The sequence below is a fragment of the Nipponia nippon genome, unplaced genomic scaffold (assembly GCF_047370975.1).
Source record: "Nipponia nippon isolate SJK-2023a ecotype South Korea unplaced genomic scaffold, ASM4737097v1 scaffold_6, whole genome shotgun sequence".
In the NCBI taxonomy this organism is placed as follows: domain Eukaryota; kingdom Metazoa; phylum Chordata; class Aves; order Pelecaniformes; family Threskiornithidae; genus Nipponia; species Nipponia nippon.
The window spans coordinates 65,179,784-65,198,808 of NW_028262380.1; the positions used below are offsets into that span (position 1 = coordinate 65,179,784).

The window sequence follows — 19,025 nt, forward strand, 5'->3', positions numbered from 1 at the left end:
GCCGCCTTTGTGCGGCGGCGGGGTGGGTGACGTACCGGCGGAAGTGGCGTTCTTTGTGGGCGGTGCGCGGCAGGGGGCAACATGGCGGCGCGGGCGGCGGCGGTGCGGAGCCCCTGGCGGCGGCTGGTGCCCGGTGCGCTCCCCCCGCTTCCTCGCTTCTCCCCTTCGGGCGCGGTGGGGACGCGCGGGGCGTCGGGGCGCCCGCCCGCCTCTCCCGCCGCGCCGCCGCTAACCCTCTCGCTCTTTCCCTTGCAGTGGCGCCGTGGGAGCGGCCGCGCCGCCTGCAGCACGGTCAGCAGCCCGGCCGGCCCGACCAGGTGAGGCCCCGCGCTCCCGGGCCGCTGCCGCCCTCGGCAGGAGCGGCTCCTCGCTGTGGTCTCCGCGTAGCTCGGGCTCCTAAAAAAGCTGTTTGGGCGGCGCGGGGCGGGGCGGGGCGGGCGGCAGCGCCGAGGGAGGGCATCCGCCGCGGGCGTTCCGGCGCCACTGCTCTGTGGGCCCGCGTCGTTAACTGCGGTCGCTTGAACCAGCGGCCCCCGTCACTGGCGTGGGGAGCAAAGCCTTCGGCAGTGCTGGCTGGTCTCCTGCTGAGAAAAAAGCTTCAGAGAACGCACTAGGTGTGGTTGTTACATCATATAAATGTGTTGTCAGGTACAAGCAAAAACTTTTAGAAATATTCTTTCTCTGCCCAAATTCTACCTGTGTCTGCAAAACCAAAATTTCTCCTTTCATAGAATCGCTAAGGTTGGAAAGGACCTCTGAGATCATCGAATCCAACCTGTTAACCCAACTGCCAGGTCCACCTCTAAACCATGTCCCTAAGCACCACATCCACGCGTTTTCCGAATACCTCGGTGACTGTGATTGTACCGCTTCCCCGGGCAGTCTCACCCATACCGTGCACGGATTCAGCTCTGGGCGTGTTCTGAAGCTTAAGGAGCCTTTTGGGGATTGGGACATATTTGGGAATTGCTCTGTTAAAGTGTGTGAGCAGACAGGAGCTCCCTCAGGCTTTGACGTTACTTTCAAAAAAGTCTCTCGCGGCTTACCAGACAGAACTACCTTCCTACCAGCTTCTGTAGATACTGCCTTCTAAGTAAAGGGTGAAAAGCACTATCTTATTGATTGCTGTAACTGACTTGTTACATCGTCATTATCGCTAAGTTATAAAAGGCTGTGCAGCTGTGAGAAGCCTTTTACGTGGTTAGGTACTGATCAGTGTGTTAGGGAAATAGAGATAAGAAAGTTATTGAAAAACTTCAACCATGTGCTAAAGACCTCTGTTGGTTTCAAGGCATGTTTTGCCCAAAGGATAACAATAACAAAAGTTCCATATTTTCTTGTGAAGCTTACAGATGTTAATAATTCTCTAATTTCAGCCCATACAAATGGAGAACCCCTATAAAGAGCCTCCTAAAAAATGCATCTTGTGTGGAATAAATGTGGACTACAAGAATGTGCAGGTGAGCTTGAAAATTCCTGTCCTTAGATGAAGGTAACTGGTTTACTATTTTTAAATGTGTGTAGGAAGTCCACAAGGATAAAAAAAAATGAAAAATTCATTCATATGTGTAGGCGTTTAAAATGTAAAGAGTAAGAATGTGTGCAGGTAAGGGTCAAATAATGTAGTTGTGGTAAGCTGTTCAATCTGCTAGTCCTATGTGCAGGTGTTACAACTTTGCTATTTAGCAAAGAGAGTCCTTAATTCTAATTCTGCTGTCATGTAGTTTAAATATTACGGTATATAAAATACTGTCTAACTCCAAGCTATACCCTTTCTTGTCTCTAGGTAGAAATGAGTTTTGTAAAAACAGACTAAAAAATAAATAGAATGCAAGTAGTAAACTAAAGATCTCTAAAAAAAATTCTTAAACTCACTTTGGATTTTTTAATTTTGAATAGCTTCTTTCCCAGTTTGTTTCTCCGCATACTGGCTGCATTTACGGCAGGCATATAACAGGTATGTGAAGTATTAAATTAAATAATTTGCTGGTTAATATTAATGTTCTTGTGACTCCAGGTAATGGCATATCATCTATCTTTCCAAAAGTAACTATTGCCAACTCTATACATTTTTTTAATAGCAGTATTCTCACTTAGTAGCTTTCATCAAAGAATGAAAATAGCCCTTAAGTATGTTTTTGGTATTTAACAGTATAAGCAGACATGCATTTTTTTTCTAGGAAGACTTAGACAAAGCTAGAGGGAATTGTCAGTAATACCACTTTCAGCCTTTAAAGTAATGGTTTGGTTATTGTTGATGCTTTAGGCTTGTGCAACAAGAAGCAGAAGGAAGTTACAAAAGCCATTAAAAGAGCTCATGTACTTGGTAAGTATGATTATGCTTTTGAGTTTTGTCAGTCAAGCCTACTTTCCTATTAAAAAACCCCTCCATCTTATCTTTTTACAGGATTTATGCCAGTTATGTTTAAGAACCCATCATTTCTCACAGACCCCAAGATATGTAATGTCAAGTATCCAGAGTAATATACTATACAGAAATAAACAATAAAACTACTTTTCATGTTTATATACTTGTTTACTGGAAATGTGCTTGGCTACCATAATGCATCACTGACTGAAGGGTGGATGTCAGTTGCTTTTTTATGAAGTGTCAAGTCTCTAAAATTGTCTGAAGGAAATACAAAAGATGAGACTGACAGTGGAAATTGGCAACTGTATGGACCACTTCCTCTGCTCGCAGGTCTTGCTGAAGTTCAGGTGGCTGTTTTTCCCTTGCTGGATTGGAAGGGGGAAAAAAATAAGCAAGTAGTGGAGAGCTAAGGATAAATTAAGGTATTTAAATTGTGGCAATTTATGTACACAGCTAATTCTGTTAAGCATGTTACCTGTGTTCATTTGATGCTCCCTGCCTCAGCTTCTGCTGAGGGAAGGGTAGTACTGCTTCTTCAACAGCAGCTTGAAGTTGTATTACTCTGAGGCATTATGTGACACGGTTATATGGCTGCTAACATCCTGCTAGCATAGTCTTTAAACCCTGAGAGAGCGAATACAGATTTTAACTCTGGAAGGCAAAATGAGGGAATGTCTTCTGCATTTGTCTCTATGCCAGACAGGATTCATCCATTGGGGGGGGGGGAAACAAACCTGTACATCTTGCAAAAATGCACTGTTTTTTATTCCTGCAGTGCTAGAAATTGATATGTCACTTGAATAAACTGGCAGTAGCTTTTGGTTCAAAGTCATCTGGACAAATCGTTAACAGATCAGAAAGTAGGAGAGTGTGGGTATTCATTTGTGTCTCTGTTTTTTTCCAACACGTCCTCATCAGTTTCAGTGCTACTCAGTGTAAGCTTCCTTTCCTGGTCACTGTCCTCTTGGTCTCGAAGTAATTTTTGGTGAAGCTGCAGTGATCTGGATTTCTTGAATGACTTTGATCCTGTTGTGGTCCCTCTGAGTTTACGCTTGGTTAGGTGTCTTGTTTCAGCTTCACTGAAGTCTCTTTCCTCTACCATGAGAGTCAGTTTGTCCACGACATTAATATTATGGTCAATGTTACAGCAGTTCGTGGACATCTGTCGGCCTTTGAAGGAAACAACACATGTCTGAAGTCCAGAATTGGGGAAAAATGTTTGCAGTGCCTGACAAAGGAGAACGTTCTCCTTTGGCTCTTCTGGGTAGCCTCTGTCTTCTCCTGGAAGGAAAAAAAAAAAAAAGGCTAGAGCTGCAGTTCCTCTTGCACACTTCTACCACTACTGTTTTGGCTGCCTCAGGTTCAGAAGTGTTTTGGGCTTCTGCCGATCGAATCAACTTTGGAAGTCTTACTAAGACTGGCGTTGCATTTATTTAACTTACCTGAACAACTTCGTTGCTTTTTCCTCTTTATTTCTTCTTTTAATTGCCTCACCTCTGCTAAGAGTTTCTCTACAGATCGTTCACTGGCTTCTACTGTAGAGCATATTTCCTGCAAGGAAAAGAGCATTTGATGGAATTAGCAGTATTCACAGAAGCTGACTTTAACCTTGTCGCAAAATCCTTAAAGGTGCTCATGATTTAAAAAGTTGGACACAAAGTATTAAAAAGCTTACGTAATGAGCTTGAGGTGGATTTGAGCAATGGTAACTTAAACCTTGTGTTGAATGAGGTGCAAGATGTTTTACTTGTTCCCATCTAAGCAAAGGAGCTCTGACAAACTACAGATAGTGCTCCTTCAAAGTAAGCTCTCACAAGAGGATTATCAGTGGACTTGAGGATTTACCAGTGTACTTTTGATCAAATGGAGACTTAAGTCTTCAACTTTGAGAACTTAGTGTACAGCTACTAACAGTAAATGGAACTCCCTGATCTTTCAATATGCGCTTCCAAGACACAGCTTTGTTTGTCATTTAGCGCAAGATGGTGTACCGTTTGCTTGACTTGGTTTTGCAGTGCTGCTGAAAGTAACCCTATCAGCAGGTATGCCTGATTTACCTTCAGTTCCTCCTGCAAGGTGGCATACATCTCATTTATCTTATGAACCTCTTGTAAGGATCCATCTTCATAGAAGAATTCTGACCTGTGGACCAAGAATATAACTGCAAGTTAATGATCCCAGTGCTCACTTAGTAGGAGCTATAATGAACAGAGAAGCACATTGAGCCTCAACACTAGTTGCCTATGTTGAGACAGACAGCTGCTCTCATGGCAAAGCATGGGAGTTAACTAATTTCCAAGTACCTTGGAAAGGTAAATAATTGCAGGAAATGGGTCAACAAGCAGGCAGGTATGGCTGTAGCATTTGCAAAAGCACTTAAAATAATACTTCTATAGAAAGATAACTATACTTACTTTAACTGAAAGCTACAGCTATCAGTAAATACGTCATATATTGTACCTGTGTTGTCTTACTGCTCTCACAAAACCAGAAGATACGCAGGAACCAGACACTGTTCTGTAACCTTGCTGTTCTGCCATACCCAAGTTGGTAACCACCAAAGGAACTTTCTGGAAAAGACTTAAAAAGCAGAAGTATGAGAACATGATTTATTAACATCCAAAGGCCTCTCTTTGACAGTTAAACGTTCTTGACCATTAAGCATCACAGACGGAGGTTTACAGTATAGTTAGTTCTTGCTAAATGTATCGCATCACACTTATGGCTAAAGGCAAACTGCGTGAGCAACAAGACTCTGAGCAATGCCTCTCGTTTTTTCCCCGTTTCTGGGTATGAGTCACACAGTAATGCAATACTTGCTTGTTAAGCCTAGCCCATGGGCAGCATGTCTCCAAAGATAACTGAAAATTATCACCGATTTAAATATTTCAATGAAGGTGAACACCATGCGTAGTTGAAGTCCTACATGCAAAACCAAATTGATCAAGAACACCTTATGTGCATAAATGAACTGACAGTGTCTGCCTGTGGATGCTGGTGCTACAGATAGTTATAAAGGCAAATCCCTGAACAGAACTCCAAGGTAAGATTTCAACTGGGCTCCAGCAATAGAAGGAATAATCTTATTTAATGTGTAAGTTTCAAGGGTAAAATAAACAGTGTTAACAATAATTCAGTTGCAACAAAGAAAAAACCAAACTGTTCCAAGTTACAGCACATGCTCTGCTACTGCTTTACTAAAACTGGAGAACAAAACAATTACCCTTCTTGCGGCCGATGTAAGGCGTGTTCCAGTCTGTAAGTAGAACAACTTTCTGTCATCACGCTAGAGGTTAACAAAAGGAATACAAGGCCCTGATTCGATAGGTGTGACTGTAAATTCTTATGAAGAAGTCTTTCCCGGAATGTCATGGTCTGGTCTGTGTTACGTCTGAATTTGTACCATCCTATTACACTCTGTAGGCAGAAGAAAATTCATTATTACTGTTGAATCACGCTGTCCCTGTGTGCCATACTGAAGCAAGTTAGAGGATTCGGTACAAAGCCATGAATCGGAATTGTTTGGCGATGTGTACGTATTCAAGCAGTTAGTTAACTTGAAACCCTTAAAGCATCCAGGCCTAATTCCAGTATGACAACTTCTCTCTTTCCTTCAAAACCGTGTGTTGAACTGGCCTGTTTTCTGAGCTTGTGCTCAAACTGAAACTCTGCAAACTTGGTTCTGCTGTTTTGCTGTTTGTCTCTTTCCAGCTTCTACTTTCCCTTTGTGAAACTTTCTTCTGTGGAGAAGACTGTAAATTGTTTTGGTCAAGTGGCGCTTAGCCACTTGAGTGAGCTGACCTCAACTGATCTTAAGCTAGAAATCAGTAGAATTCCTCTGAGATATTTGAACTGTTTGCTTGAGAAATGAATAAGAAAAAATAAAGTTGTGACACATACGTAGGCAAACCCTAGTCAAAAATAATCTAAACTGTTCTTTCAGGGGGAAAAGATGATGCAGCTGCCTTGACCAGCAGTATGAGGGACTAGATACAAGATTTAAAAAAAGGAGAGGAAAAAAAGCTTGGTACAAGAGGTATCCAGAACAGCCCCCAAAATCTGAGCAAGCCCCTTGGTGTGGTTTAGGTTTGGAAATAAAATACCTTCTTACAGCCGGATAGTATTTTCTTCAGAGCAAGTTCATTCAGTTCTCCTGCAGAATTATAAAAGCTAGAAGAAAATTAGGACAATTAGAGGAAAAAAAAAATGCTGCTGTAGAAATAATTATTCCCTAGCAGTCTGGCAGTCATATCACTTGAATAGCTTCCCCCCCCCCCCGGTAAGTATAAAAATAGGCTGATACAGCTTCTCTGCTAGGGCAGCACAGTTAATTTCACTACTCAAATAGCTATGTAGGTGGTCTTGTACAGCCCAGATGCTGTTCTGGCATCTGTGCTACGGGGACACAAGTTAAAGGTTCTCTCAACTACAAAATAGTAAGATGCCTTCAATTTGATATGAAATGCCTTTCTAATAACATCTGGGTTTATTAATTTTCAGAAAGATTTGAGAAGGAAATTGTGTTGTTATTCTCCCCTTATAGGGGTGCAAACCTGCACAGCTGTGTTCCCATCTATGATGCAACTCTAAATACTAGTGCTTGAAACTACTTCTGCCATGGGCCTAAGAAGTGTTTCTTTTTCTGACCCACTTAGAAGCCTATGGCTGATGCTACCTTTTTCTTTTTTTTTTTTTTTTTTTTTGAGGATGAGGGGTTGGGATGTGTGCTTTTAGAAAAGCAATGTGTTTTTTTTTCAGTATGTTTGACATTATTCTGTAGTTTATATGGTATCATAGCTCACCAGAAGGTGCAGTATGCCGTATCTCTATTTCTGTATGCATAGACAAACACCAAAAAAGGGCATAAAGAACCAAAATAGGAATAACATAAGGCATTTTGCATCTGTCAGCCAAGGGGTTGATGTGGCTACTGTAGTTACAGCTGGGTGATTTTCTCAGTAATGTAATATATGTTTAACTCTTGAAGAATTCAAGTCAGGGTGAACTTTAACTTTTCCGTATCTGTTTACTTAAGATTCTTACCTGAACAACTGGTAGCATGGAATATGCTTCTGTATATCTGGAAAGAGAAGGTAATATTATTCTGGGTTCATCAGTTGAAGATGTATATTCTTCTGTATGCTATGATCAGAATTAAACTGGTAGAAGAACCAAGAAAGAATTCTACATAATATAATTTCTTAAAATCAAATGCATTAACATCTAATTAAATAAGGTTAAGAAATGAAATATTTTTTAAAAATGATTCTAATTCATTTTTTCAAATGTAAAGGGAACCATTTGCATAAACTGTATTTTTTATACATTTTTCTGTTTTGTCAAGTGAAAAATCAAATCTGGCACTTTATTTTTCCCTCCCTTCTGCTGAGTACAGCAGTAGTATGTAATGTGAAAGATTTGAGTTACTCTGCAGCAAGGCACGGATGCTGCTGGTAAGAAAGATGAGGCTGGAGAACAGAAACCCATAGGGTAGATGATAACTGGAAGACTGACTACCAGGAAAAAAAAAACAGTAGGTGATCTAATGGCATTCTAAATCTTCTTCTTTTCCTAAATTCTCTACTACTTTCATTTTCACAAGTTAACAAAAAAAACCCTCAAACTTTAGAGCCTATAAGAATGTGATCGTGAGACTCTGGGTAACTTGATCAATGCTGCCACAAAAAATTCCCCACGTTTCTGGTTCCGCTGTGAGACTCGGTGGAGTGGATACCTTAATTGTATCCTAGAATAAAACTAGAAAATGGGATGCAATTTCTCCTTACCATATTTTCAGGAAGATTAGAAAGAAGGCACATTACCGTGTTCTCTTTCTCTTCATATAACTGCATTTTAAAGGAATGGAGTTAAATGTGCATGCATGCACATGCATACGTATGTTTTAAGGACTAGTATAAAATGCACATCCACTCCAATCCCATGAAGAAAAATACAGAAAAATACATCTGGTATCTGCTCAATGAAATACATAAATAGTTTGCAGCCTTCATACACAGTATCTTACAAGCTCCAAATCAGGTAACGGATGCTAACACATTACAGTTCACATCACTGAAACAGGCCAAGTTTTTCCAGGGCAACTGTAGTCCAGGAGAATTTGTGATGTGGCCAAGACAAAGGAGGAGTCTAAGCCCCAAATTACCTTTAATGTGACAAGATATTTGGCAAAGAGGAGCTGTTCAAGGAACTAAGAACTAGTATTTCTGTTAAATTATTAAATTCCTACAGTAAAATTGTAATTTTTTTAGCAATTAAAATGTTACAAAATAACGCTTCCATGTGTTTTTTTTATGTCAACGTGGACTCCAGGATCTAGCAGCTCCGATCTTGCTGTAAAGTGTTGACTGCCCTCATTCAAAACTGTGAGCAGTCATATATTGCCTGAAACCAAGCGTGGTATTAAAAATGTGGACAGACTAACCGATTGTATAAACAACTTCAACATCATCCATTTGTGAGTCAGTAATGCTGTTCTTGGCTTCACCTTTCACATCTCCAAGGAGAAAACCTTCCTTTATCCGGGGAGAGAAAAAAAAAGGTTAATGTTAACAGTAGCATTGAACAGGACTTTGTCTAATATTAACAGTGTAAACACTGTCTTCAGGAGAGGAAAAAAGCTGTCAAAGTCAACTGGGGTTTTTTGTTTGTTTGTTTGTTTGTTTGTTTTTTTAAACAGTATAGGTTCTGACTCATTTTTCAGTACCTGCCTGTATTTAAGAAAAAAAAAAAGTTGGAACGTGTATTCAGCTGTTTTCCATTCCTCGTGTTTTCATTCACAAGTGAACAGTGTGCGGCTGTACAGGTGATGCCCACCTCCAAGCCTTAGGCCAGAAAGCCTGACCAGCACGTCGGCCGGTCCTTGGCGGGCACGGCGCTGCTGCCGCCACGCCAGGCGGCCGGTGGCCCCCGCCGCCTCGTTTTAGAAGGGGGAAAAAAGACAATTTCCCGGCATTAGTCAGCACGGAAAGCAACCTCCATTGCAGCGGGGAGGGCATTCGCTGCACAGCCGTGCTCCAGCACAGCACGGAGCGGGGCCCTCCCCGGAGCGGGGTGCCGGCGGGCCTGCGGCGGCAGGCAGCGCGCCCTCCGGACGGGGACGGGGGAGGCCCGGCGGCGGCCTCCGCCATGGCGGCAGCGGGCTGCCCGCGCGACCAACGGCCGCCCCTCCCTCCCCCCTCCCCCCGCCGTCCCCCCCGCCCGCCCGCCCGCCCGCCATCTCCCGTCCCGTCCCGTCCCGTCCCGTCCCCCGCCCCGCCCCGTCCCCTCCCGGCGGCGGGGCCCGCGGCACCCACCGTGTCCGAGTCGGTGCTGAGGTGCTGGAAGGCGAGGGCGCCGAAGACGAAGCCCGAGAGCAGGGCCGACGTGCTCTCGCCCTCCATGCCCCCTACAATGGCGGGCCGCGCCGCGGCGGCGGGAGCCCCCAGCGGACGCCGGCGGCAGGGCAGGGCAGGGCAGGGCCCGGCGGGGCACATCCCGTCCCGTGAGGGAGCAGCGCGGGAGGGAGGCGGCGGCGTGCGAGGCCCCGGCAGCGGCCTGTCCCGGGCCGCTCGCTCCGCGCCGCTCCGCTCCGCTCCGCTCCGCTCCGCCGCCTGCCCTCCCCGCGCTGCCTCCGCCCGCGCCTCCTCCGCGCCCGCTTCGGTCCTCCCTCGCTCTGCCGGCCTCCTCCCGCCTGGCGGGGCTCACTGCAAAACCAGCCCTTTCGGTTTGCCTTAAATGGTGTAGTTCTTCAGTCTAAATTCCTGCTTTGTTTTTACCCTTAAGGTGAAACAATGCTCCCATCTAGGAAGGCTGTTCAGGACCCCGCATCTCGGGGCTGGCTTCTGGAGCGAAGGAGTGCAGGTGCAGCAGCCAGGGCCTGTTACCCAGGGCAAGGTGAGGTGTCCTGGCCTCAGCGATGCCTGCCGGCCTCCTGCCTGCAAGCTCTGGGACCTGATGCAGCTCCAGGCCGAAAGTCGGGATCTGCGCCTCATCAACCTGTGCTAAGAGCTTTAGTAAAGCATCAAAACAGCATTTCAACAGAGCTGCCTGGCCCACATCATCCAGCTGGGAGTGTGGGTGGAGAGAGCTGTATTCATGTCCTCGGAGTGGGAGGATTGTGTCATGCCAGCCTGCAATACGAAAAGGCATGCTGCTGGCTGAGCTCCTATCTATAACAAGGCTGTACCTTTTGAAACAGGACATGCAGCTGTAAGTATGTCTGGAGGTGCACTGTACTGTTCAGGATCGTGGTGAGAATCTTCTGAGTTAATAACCTAATAAATTGTGATAAGGAAGTAACAAAATGATAATGCTAAACAATGATCTGACAGCCATAAATTGTACCACTTCTTCCTAAGATATAGACTCTGCAGAACGTATGTTTCGTCTTTTTTCAGTAGTCACATTTTATTTCTCTTTAATATTTGTAGTAGCGTGTTTTTTTTCACATTCTAGCAGGTGTTCCTGACAATATCAGCCAGAAGAAAGCTCTAGAAAAAAATTGCAGGAAGGGAGAGTTAAAAGTGACAGCATTCTTTGAAACGTGATCAGAGATCTGGTCTAAAGGCAGCAGGAGTTTTTCTCCGTCACTTCAGGGTAGCAAATGTTTGATTTCATCCCTCACCAGGCCTATAGGTAAGCATAGTCTTAGCCTTAGACTTTCATTTCCTGACTCTTGAAATAGGATGTATGCTCCTGTGGTCTTTCAAGAAGTGCTTCCACAATTTTGGGGTCTCACACACCTATTTTTAGGTTGCATATAAAATTAACCTTTTTAGTGCAATTTCTTTTCCCTTAAAACTTGTTGGCAGGATTTAGAAGGAGGATGGTTAGTTCTGGTATATTTACATTTAAATAAAATTCCTTAAGTATTATTTAAAATATATGTGAATGGTGCCAATATTTAGAAGAGGAAAATTGTTGTGATTCTTAACCTGTTGTCACAGTGGAGAGAGGGACTAGCTAAGACTTTTATTTCTCAACACACTCATAAATGATCTAGATCTCTGAATGACATCTCTGGGTAATGAGTCTCCAGATAATACAGAATGATTGACAAGATTAATGCGAAAGAGCTAGTATGCATTTCTTTCAATGCAGGCCACATGGTATTAAACAAATGGGTAATAAGTACAACACAACTGAAGTGATACATTGCAACAAGTGGTGCCATTATGGACCACATTGCCACAGTGGAAGCAACGAGAACAGATGGATGTGACCAGCTTCCATAGCCATTTGTGGAGAAAATGATGAAAGCAGACATGAATGCTGACATTTTTCAGAAATCGCCCCAAAGGACCCTGTGCTGTGACTGCAGTCACTCCTAATCCAGAGCTGTGAGAAAATTTTATGCGTTTAATCAATGCAATAAATGTTGGGCATTGACGAATTATTCTATTGCATTTGGCATCGATGACACACAAAGCATATACAAGATTTATATTGACTATATGAGAGATGTATTGACAGTCATGTAATGCCTACACATCTGATGGGTATCTGTACATTGCTGAGGCAAACAAATGTGGTCAGAACATGTAGTGGACTTCCCACTTTTGTGATACAAAGACACAAGCCTGTTGTAAGCTACAGGGTATGATAAATAAGGTTCTGTAATTGTTGCATTTATCTTGTGTGGAAACAATAATGCTTGTGCGGTCACAGCTAAATGTGTTACAGTCATCCTAATGAGTGATACAATACTTAAACATACTTCTTCAATGTTTTCATAATTCAACTGTGGATGATAAATAAATAGCACAATCTTACTGCAGTCAGATATAAACACAGATCTGTTTAGTGGCCTGGATGGGATCCACGCAGACCTAAAGAGCAGCAGACATAGATCAGTTAGAGTGTGAATGCAGAGGAGTGGATATTTGCACTGTAGTGCGTGAAGACAGTGTGGTTTCCATAAATAAATACTGCACCTGACACTGCTTACCATGGAATAGGTGATCTTTAAGGTTATTCTGGCCTTTTGGAGGATTTTTCACAAGTGAAGCATGAACCTCAGTCTTGATAACAATCGAAACAAAACTACCAGCGATTATTTCACTCATGAGTAGCAATCAGGTGAGGAGTTTGCCAAATGTGAGGTTGAAAGATTGAGAAGACATAAGCAAAAACCAAAAGAGTGGGTTTTTTTGTTATAGCTGGTAAAAGTTTAATTGAAAAAGACCAGTTTTCATGTAGCAGGTTTTTTAGTAGTTTTCATGTGTGAGTACACACATCAGAATTACTGGAGTGCAGGATGCTCTGGTCAGTCCTGTTTGAAAGACTTTCTTATCCTGCAAAACATAATCCCGGTACCCCTGGGTGTTAGGAGATGCTGGGAAATCAGCCCAGGTTTGCTCTCTTGACTTTGTGTCATTGACTTACAGGGCTTTTCTAAGTTGATCAGTCTGCTTTGCTGTCTTTGCAGCATGGCAAAACTTGCCTAGAAACTCCAGGGAGCCCTAGACCGACAGTCAGAGGAACAATTTTAGCAATAATAACAACTTTATGTGCCTAATGACAATGTTAGGGTGTACTTCTAGATGCAAGCAGCTTTTGATCATGTTGCAGCTCAAAACAGGTAAAGAATATACCCTGTATATTTACTGTAAAAAGATCAACTGATAGAAGATTGACCATGATTGATAGTGATGGAGCCTACTGTCATTTGCCTCAGACAGAATGCTTTGACCACCGTATCTCAGTTGTTTCCACACTCATGATCCCAAGAACAGAAAGATGCTTTGGAAGCTTTGCCACCCACTTCTGGCAGAAAATTAACCAAGACTGAACTCCTCGGTCATGCTTGGACCAATTCCAGTACTGAATCTCATTCTTTAGTGCTTTTTGGGACAATTTTCCATTGCATTAGAATTTTTATTCCATACTGTTAATAGGTAGATGTAGAAGCTCTTCTTGATTTTGGTGTCATTCTCAGTTTGGTTGGTTTTGGTGTTTGGGTTTTTTTTGTTTTGTTTTGTTTTGTTTTTTAACCCTCCAAACCATGTGACATTAAAGGCTTGCAATAGAACAGTAAGAACACTGAAATGTTTTGCCTGATTTCAGGAGGTACAAAGCAGATAAAGCAAAGAATAAAGATAAGAAGACACCCGCCCATATGGATCTCGTAGTGCCTTTGGGCTAGACAGTTTGACCGCCTCAGTAGAGAGGCTACTAGCAACTCTTCATCTTCTTTCACTTCATGTGGGAATGCCGTCCCTATGGCCTCCTCTTTCACAACCCTGCAAGGGGCTGGGGCTCCCAGGCTGGCCCATGAATTCAAGGTGATGCTGTCGCTGTAGTGGGTTGTTGCAGTGCTGTATGTCCAGGAGCAAACCGAGTGGAACGGGTGTAGTAGTTGTCTTTTGCTGTGTGGCAAATGTGACGTGTTGGGTGAAAAGCAATAGACTGCCAAAGCCTCTCTGTTTTATTTGTTCCCCCTCCAAACCTGTTCTGCTTTTTTTTGGATATGCCTGTGACAGGTATCTCAGCAGCCCTCAGGAAACTTGATATGTCTTGGACTGAGTGGTTTGCAAGGGAAAATTATAGCTGACAAAGGGCTCCAGTCCCATCATTCAGCATGATGGAAGGGAGAGCATGGGAGGGGTTTGCTTACTCTCTGTTTTTTTTAGAAGGTGGCAGGGAAGAATTACAGGGTCTGTGCTCCTGTGGGAGGGACTATAACTTTGTAAGGGTCAGACAGGCAGTGCAAATGATAAGGTCTCGGAGGAGGGAAAACGATTCTCCCTCATTCAAGAGAGGAAACCTCTTCTCCCCACCGCTGGGGTAGGGAAGTCTGTCTTTCGCTCTCTCCTTTTAAGAAATGATCCCTCTCTTGTGTGCCTAGACTTATTGGTGAGGCATTCCATTAAGAGAGTCACCACACCTTCCTGTTACTTCCTGGTGTGCTATCAATACTTCATTTCGCCCACCTTTCCTGCCTCAAATCAGGTCCCAGAAACTACCTCCACCCTCCCACCCACAAAGTTTTTAGCACCCAGATAACATGCATACCGATCCCCTGTGCCAAGGCTGAAGGTAGCTATCCAGAGATGCACTGCGTTGTGCCAGAGGATCAACACCCGCTCATCCAGCTCCCTGCCATATGCCACCTTAGGGAACCTGTGCTAGCAGGGCAAGCCACTCAAGGAAGAGACCAGAAATGAGAACGTAAGGAATGGTAGCTAAACAGAAATGAGTGAGCGAAGCTGTTTTACAAACAATGAAGCCTAGAACTAGAGCCTTTTGGTGAGGCAGGTGAGAAGTAGTGGGTAATGGTTTGCCTGGCAGCAGCGGTGTAATGGGAGAGTGAGGCGCTTGAGGTTGCCATTGAGAGAAAGAGCAATGCGAAGGCAGAAAGAATTAAAAAACAAACCAGCGAGGTTTTGTAGAAGACACAGAAGGGCTGAGAGAGAGGCCAGCAAGGGGAGAGAAGGTAAAGCAGATAAATAATGAAAAGGTGCAAAAGAAAAGTTAGATGGCTGAAGAAGATGCGATGTAGTTACAAAGCAAATCTGAAAGTACAAAAGCTACTTGATTCATGATATGGCACAAGAAGCATGTCATGGTATCACGTGAGCTTGTAACGTGTCAAGAGCCTGCTTGTTGGTGCCTTGGCGTATGGTATAAACTAGAGGACTTAGTGGTGGTGCAGCCTACTCTGATATCTGTGCTTCTGTTACTGACTGGAGAGTATTGGGTGCACTTTCTACAGAGGATCTTTGGATCTGCTTTCATTTCTAAGGAATCCAGTTTGCATCTACCGAGGCTGCTCCACAACACAGACCAAACAATGGTACATGGGGACGGGGATTTTAGGACAGCCCCACCTTTAGACAAACACGCTAATGTCAGCACGTGCAAATGAAAGATCTTTTGTGGACCAGCATATTACTATCTTGGAAGCTATGCTCTAAATGCTCATTCCACCAAGGTTAGTTAATTTATTTGCTGATAAGGTTGTAAATGAGCAGCTGCTGAGCTCCTCTTAGGTTGTTTCTTCTGTGATGCATACAAAAAGGCAGGAGAGGGGTCGGTGTAACGGGCTCAACTGGGTCTTTCCTAAAAAATACTGAATTAAATTATTGGAATTTGATAGGATAGAAGGAGAAACCTGCTTTTCTGTTGTATTTAAATTCTGTAGTCGAATAGATGCAAAGGCAGGTGACTTGTTACTTCACCACAGTGCATTTTGTAACCCTATAATACAGCTTGGCTAATTTCTTGTAGAGCAGTGGAGGGAGCAGGTTTTATTGTATTGTCAGTTCCTGCCTGCTGAAATTTGCATCTCCATTTCACAGGTGTTATTAGAAAATAAAATAAAATAAAAAATCCCGAGTTGCACCTCAAGCTTCAGTTTGGTTCCTTTGGTCAAATACCAAAACGAGGCAGTCATTTCACCATGAAGTAGAAAGTCTGACTAAAAAAAGTCACTAATTGAGCAAATGCCAGTTGGAGAAGTTCTTCATGTGTATTAAATGAGTTTTAGAAGAGATTTTAGGCAGTCTGGAAACCACACCTACTTGGTTCTGTATTGTAATTTATTGGTGGGACACCTTGTGAAAACTAGTTGATACCTCAACAAGTTTCCTTATTGGGCAGCATCTTATTACCTTACGTATACTATTACTTATGTTTTTTCTTTCTTCTCTCTGGTATTATATCTGGTGAGTAAATGCTTATCAATTAGAAGGAAATGGGTGGAGTTAGGGCGGGACAAGGGGTAGAAATTGCATTATCATTGAGAGCAGCCTTCTCCTAGGGATAGCTTTGGCTCTTAGAACGTGTAATTTTTATTTGCCTCTGTCTCTTGAAGCTTGCTGGATTCTCCACTGCAGATGAGCTTATATTCTCAGAAAGGCAGCAGGTTGGCGTTTTGACGGAGCAAGCATGGAAAAAGATAGGGAGGGCCATGGCCTTGAAGAGGGCAAGATTTTGTTTATCTGGACGATTTTGTTTGTGGTGTTAGTTTTGTTGCCTTCGATGTTTAGAGTGTCATTGGGGATTTCTCATTTCTATGTGAAAATTGTAATAAAAATGTTAGAGGTAAGTTGAGAATTGGCTTAAAAAGGTATGGGTTTGCTACAGGACAGGTTTAATTAAAAAAATTAAAATCTGTACATTTGATACAGATGCCATAAAAGTCAGCAGAAAGAATTCCATTAACTTGGATGTGTTGTTTGCAGCTTTAACTTACATGATAGTTCTTTTGAATGGTGTCTTTAATGATATCTAGTTATGTGCTGGGTTATAATCTGGTAATGGTTTGAGGTTTTCTTGGGCTAAAGTAGAGATTCCATGATATATTGCTTCTAGTTTAGGCTGGTTAGAATACTTCATGCTGTATTCATGGCAATTCAAATATAAATAAAAATATATATTAGTTTGTGGGAGTTGGTAAGTAACAAGAGCATGTGTTTTAGATGTACATAAATTTCAATGGTTTTATTTGGATTATTTGAATTACGTGGTATTAATGAGTACTGTTCTAGGTAAGAATACTGACTGTGTGTGTTTGCTTCTTCCAGTTATAAATCTGGGGGATCCAGCAGTCACAAGTTCTGCTGTACGAGACTTGAGGAATTCATGCAACCTTCTAAAAGTGTAATTTTTCTAGAGATGAACAGGTCATGGCTAAGATCCCGATTCTGCTGATATCAGTAAAAGTTTTCTGGGGCTTTTAATAAGCCAGAATTGCATTTAATTTTTCAAGTCTGACTTTTCATATCCATCAGTGGCCAAAAGTAGGTGCTGTGAATTTATCATATTGAACAGTGAAGCATTTCCGTTTTCCAGTAGATTAACTTTGTCTTTCTGGCATAAACCTGCTTTTCATGAATATACTTTCTGCTTGTGGCAGAAAACTTATTACCAGTTTTGTTACTATTGCTATTATTAAGCTGTTAGAGCCATCTATTTGTGCAGTAGAACATGGCTGTAACAATGTGGTACTGTTAATATCATGACCATCTTACCTTGCCAATTCTGTCTCATTTCTGTCTTATAATTCTGTCTTCTTTTGTTGTTGTTTTTTTTTTTTAATACTGATTAAGAGCTCTTGGGCAGGGACTGTCTTCAGCTGTATGAACGTCGTTTAGCGTTGTGCACATGACTGCAAACTTTAGGTGTTACTTGTTTTTTTCAGATACTGGTGTCAATGGGAAATGACTGCCTGCAGTGGCTATATGTAATATTGGCTTTTATATGTGATACTTTTTTTTTTTTTTTATCAGCCAGTGGTATGCTAATTAAATTCTTACTGGTACCCTGAGTAAGAGGCTTGTGGCACTTGAAATTGATTTCATCAGGCTCTCTCGTATCAAACACAAACCTGAGGTGGTCTTTGGACAGCTTTGCTGCTGCAGTTGACAGACATTAAAATAATTTCTGTATTCTTTTTCTGCTATGCATTTCCCAACTTTGAAGGACATTTGACCCACTCAGTGGGTGCTTTATGTAGGAAGGCACTTCTTTCTGGAAAAGTGCCTTAAATGTTTTGCTTTCCACAGTTTTTGTAACAGGTTACGAGCATGATAATTTTATGTTTGGAATGTGGAGGATTAATTTATCAAAAAATTAGTAATTAAGTTAATTGTTACATGATCAGATACAGCTTTTTATGTCTAGTTCCCCATTGCCACAGCAGCTACTAACAGGAAGAGCACAGCTCCAGGTACTGCAGTTCAGGCTGGATTGTTTTGTTCTTTAGTTGAAAGTTGGCCCCTAACTGTCCTGTGGGCAAAACCAGGAGTTTCCTCTGTTTTCATCTTGTGAGTAATTTCAGCTGTTTTCTTTGAAGTGTTGTTCAAATGCTTCTCATTGTGCCAAAAGAGCAACTAAGAGCTATCTTGGTGGGAAATGGGAGGGAGAGAGGATGGAGGGAATGTTAGGCTCCCTTTGCTTGTTCTGTGGCCCACTTGGCCCTTCAGAAGTAAGGGTAGGGCTGGGAAATGCGGGCTTAAAGCTTGTGCATACAATTGCTGGACCTATTTTTCAAGTTCTGGGGCTCATTCACCAGAATATGGCTGAAATTGCTGGTTGGGATACAGTTAGCTTTAAAGCAGGCTTATATGCGCCCTTTGTTCAAGAAATGAATGACTTGACATTGATAGCCTAGTGACATGTCTACTTGTTTCTAGTTGTGACATTATCTACCTGAGATCTTGCTAATGGAGTAATGCACAAACACCATCCCTGATTCCTGTTGTTAGCCTGAATGGTGAAATAGGATGCCTTGCCGGATAGCTATGCTGAAAACACTAAGAGCAGATGCTTAGTCATGTATTAGCACACTACTGACCACATTGCAGGAATAGCAGCGCTCTAGGAAGTACCAAACAACTGGTTGATATTTCACCAAAAATCCAACCTTGAGCACTATGACTGGATTCTCTGCTGTGTTGCATTTGATTTAGTCAGTTATGTAGAGCAGCAAAATTAATAGAAAACTCCTCACCTGAGAACACTTTATATTTGCTTCTTACACCTGTAAATGACTATGCAAATTGGGAGGCAGAGGGAAAGCATGTTTTATTTTCCTCCATGTTTTGTTAATTTGAGAGAAATAAGAGGAGAGACTGAAATGAAGGACTTCAAAGGCAAAAGATATTTTTTTCAAAGTTGTGTTTTCAAAGAAAGCATATCTGTAGCCCTTACT

The 19,025-nt window shown here is 42.6% G+C and overlaps 3 protein-coding genes across 16 annotated transcripts in view; 2 read left to right on the forward strand and 1 right to left on the reverse strand.

The window, feature by feature from the left end:
- The first annotated feature begins 41 nt into the window (after nucleotides 1-41).
- On the forward strand, nucleotides 42-10,545 carry MRPS18C (mitochondrial ribosomal protein S18C). 4 transcript variants are annotated; one of them, XM_087735725.1, is made up of 6 exons: nucleotides 42-133; nucleotides 256-317; nucleotides 1,377-1,460; nucleotides 1,900-1,957; nucleotides 2,267-2,326; nucleotides 10,154-10,545. In XM_087735725.1, exons 1-6 carry the CDS (start codon nucleotides 82-84, stop codon nucleotides 10,543-10,545), a joined length of 708 nt encoding a protein of 235 aa, XP_087591851.1. In that variant the 5' UTR covers nucleotides 42-81. The 4 variants fall into 4 exon arrangements, with proteins under 4 accessions (XP_087591851.1, XP_087591854.1, XP_087591852.1 ...); XM_087735728.1 differs by lacking the exon at nucleotides 10,154-10,545 and adding an exon at nucleotides 6,315-6,633; XM_087735726.1 differs by lacking the exon at nucleotides 10,154-10,545 and adding an exon at nucleotides 2,702-2,831.
- On the reverse strand, nucleotides 3,219-9,991 carry ABRAXAS1 (abraxas 1, BRCA1 A complex subunit). Its single transcript, XM_087735724.1, has 9 exons — nucleotides 9,685-9,991; nucleotides 8,814-8,904; nucleotides 7,415-7,451; nucleotides 6,475-6,541; nucleotides 5,595-5,788; nucleotides 4,832-4,951; nucleotides 4,429-4,513; nucleotides 3,814-3,922; nucleotides 3,219-3,652 (listed from the first exon to the last, which is right to left on the reverse strand). The coding sequence occupies exons 1-9, from the start codon at nucleotides 9,862-9,864 to the stop codon at nucleotides 3,225-3,227; spliced, it is 1,311 nt and encodes a 436-aa protein (XP_087591850.1). The 5' UTR covers nucleotides 9,865-9,991; the 3' UTR covers nucleotides 3,219-3,224.
- The window catches only part of LOC104014885 (glycerol-3-phosphate acyltransferase 3), a 29,860-nt gene continuing 21,292 nt past the window's right edge, over nucleotides 10,458-19,025 (forward strand). For 3 of the 11 annotated variants that reach the window (XM_087735718.1, XM_087735716.1, XM_087735719.1), the window contains exon 1: nucleotides 11,589-11,709. Coding sequence is in view for 2 of the 11 variants with exons in the window: in XM_087735715.1 (XP_087591841.1) it covers nucleotides 16,259-16,414 (156 nt within the window). In the remaining 9 variants the exon portion in view is untranslated. Of the gene's footprint in view, nucleotides 10,580-10,865; nucleotides 11,006-11,588; nucleotides 11,710-16,136; nucleotides 16,415-19,025 lie in introns of those variants that run through there. The other 8 variants (XR_015699515.1, XM_087735715.1, XM_009467567.2 and 5 more) reach the window with 6 other exon arrangements.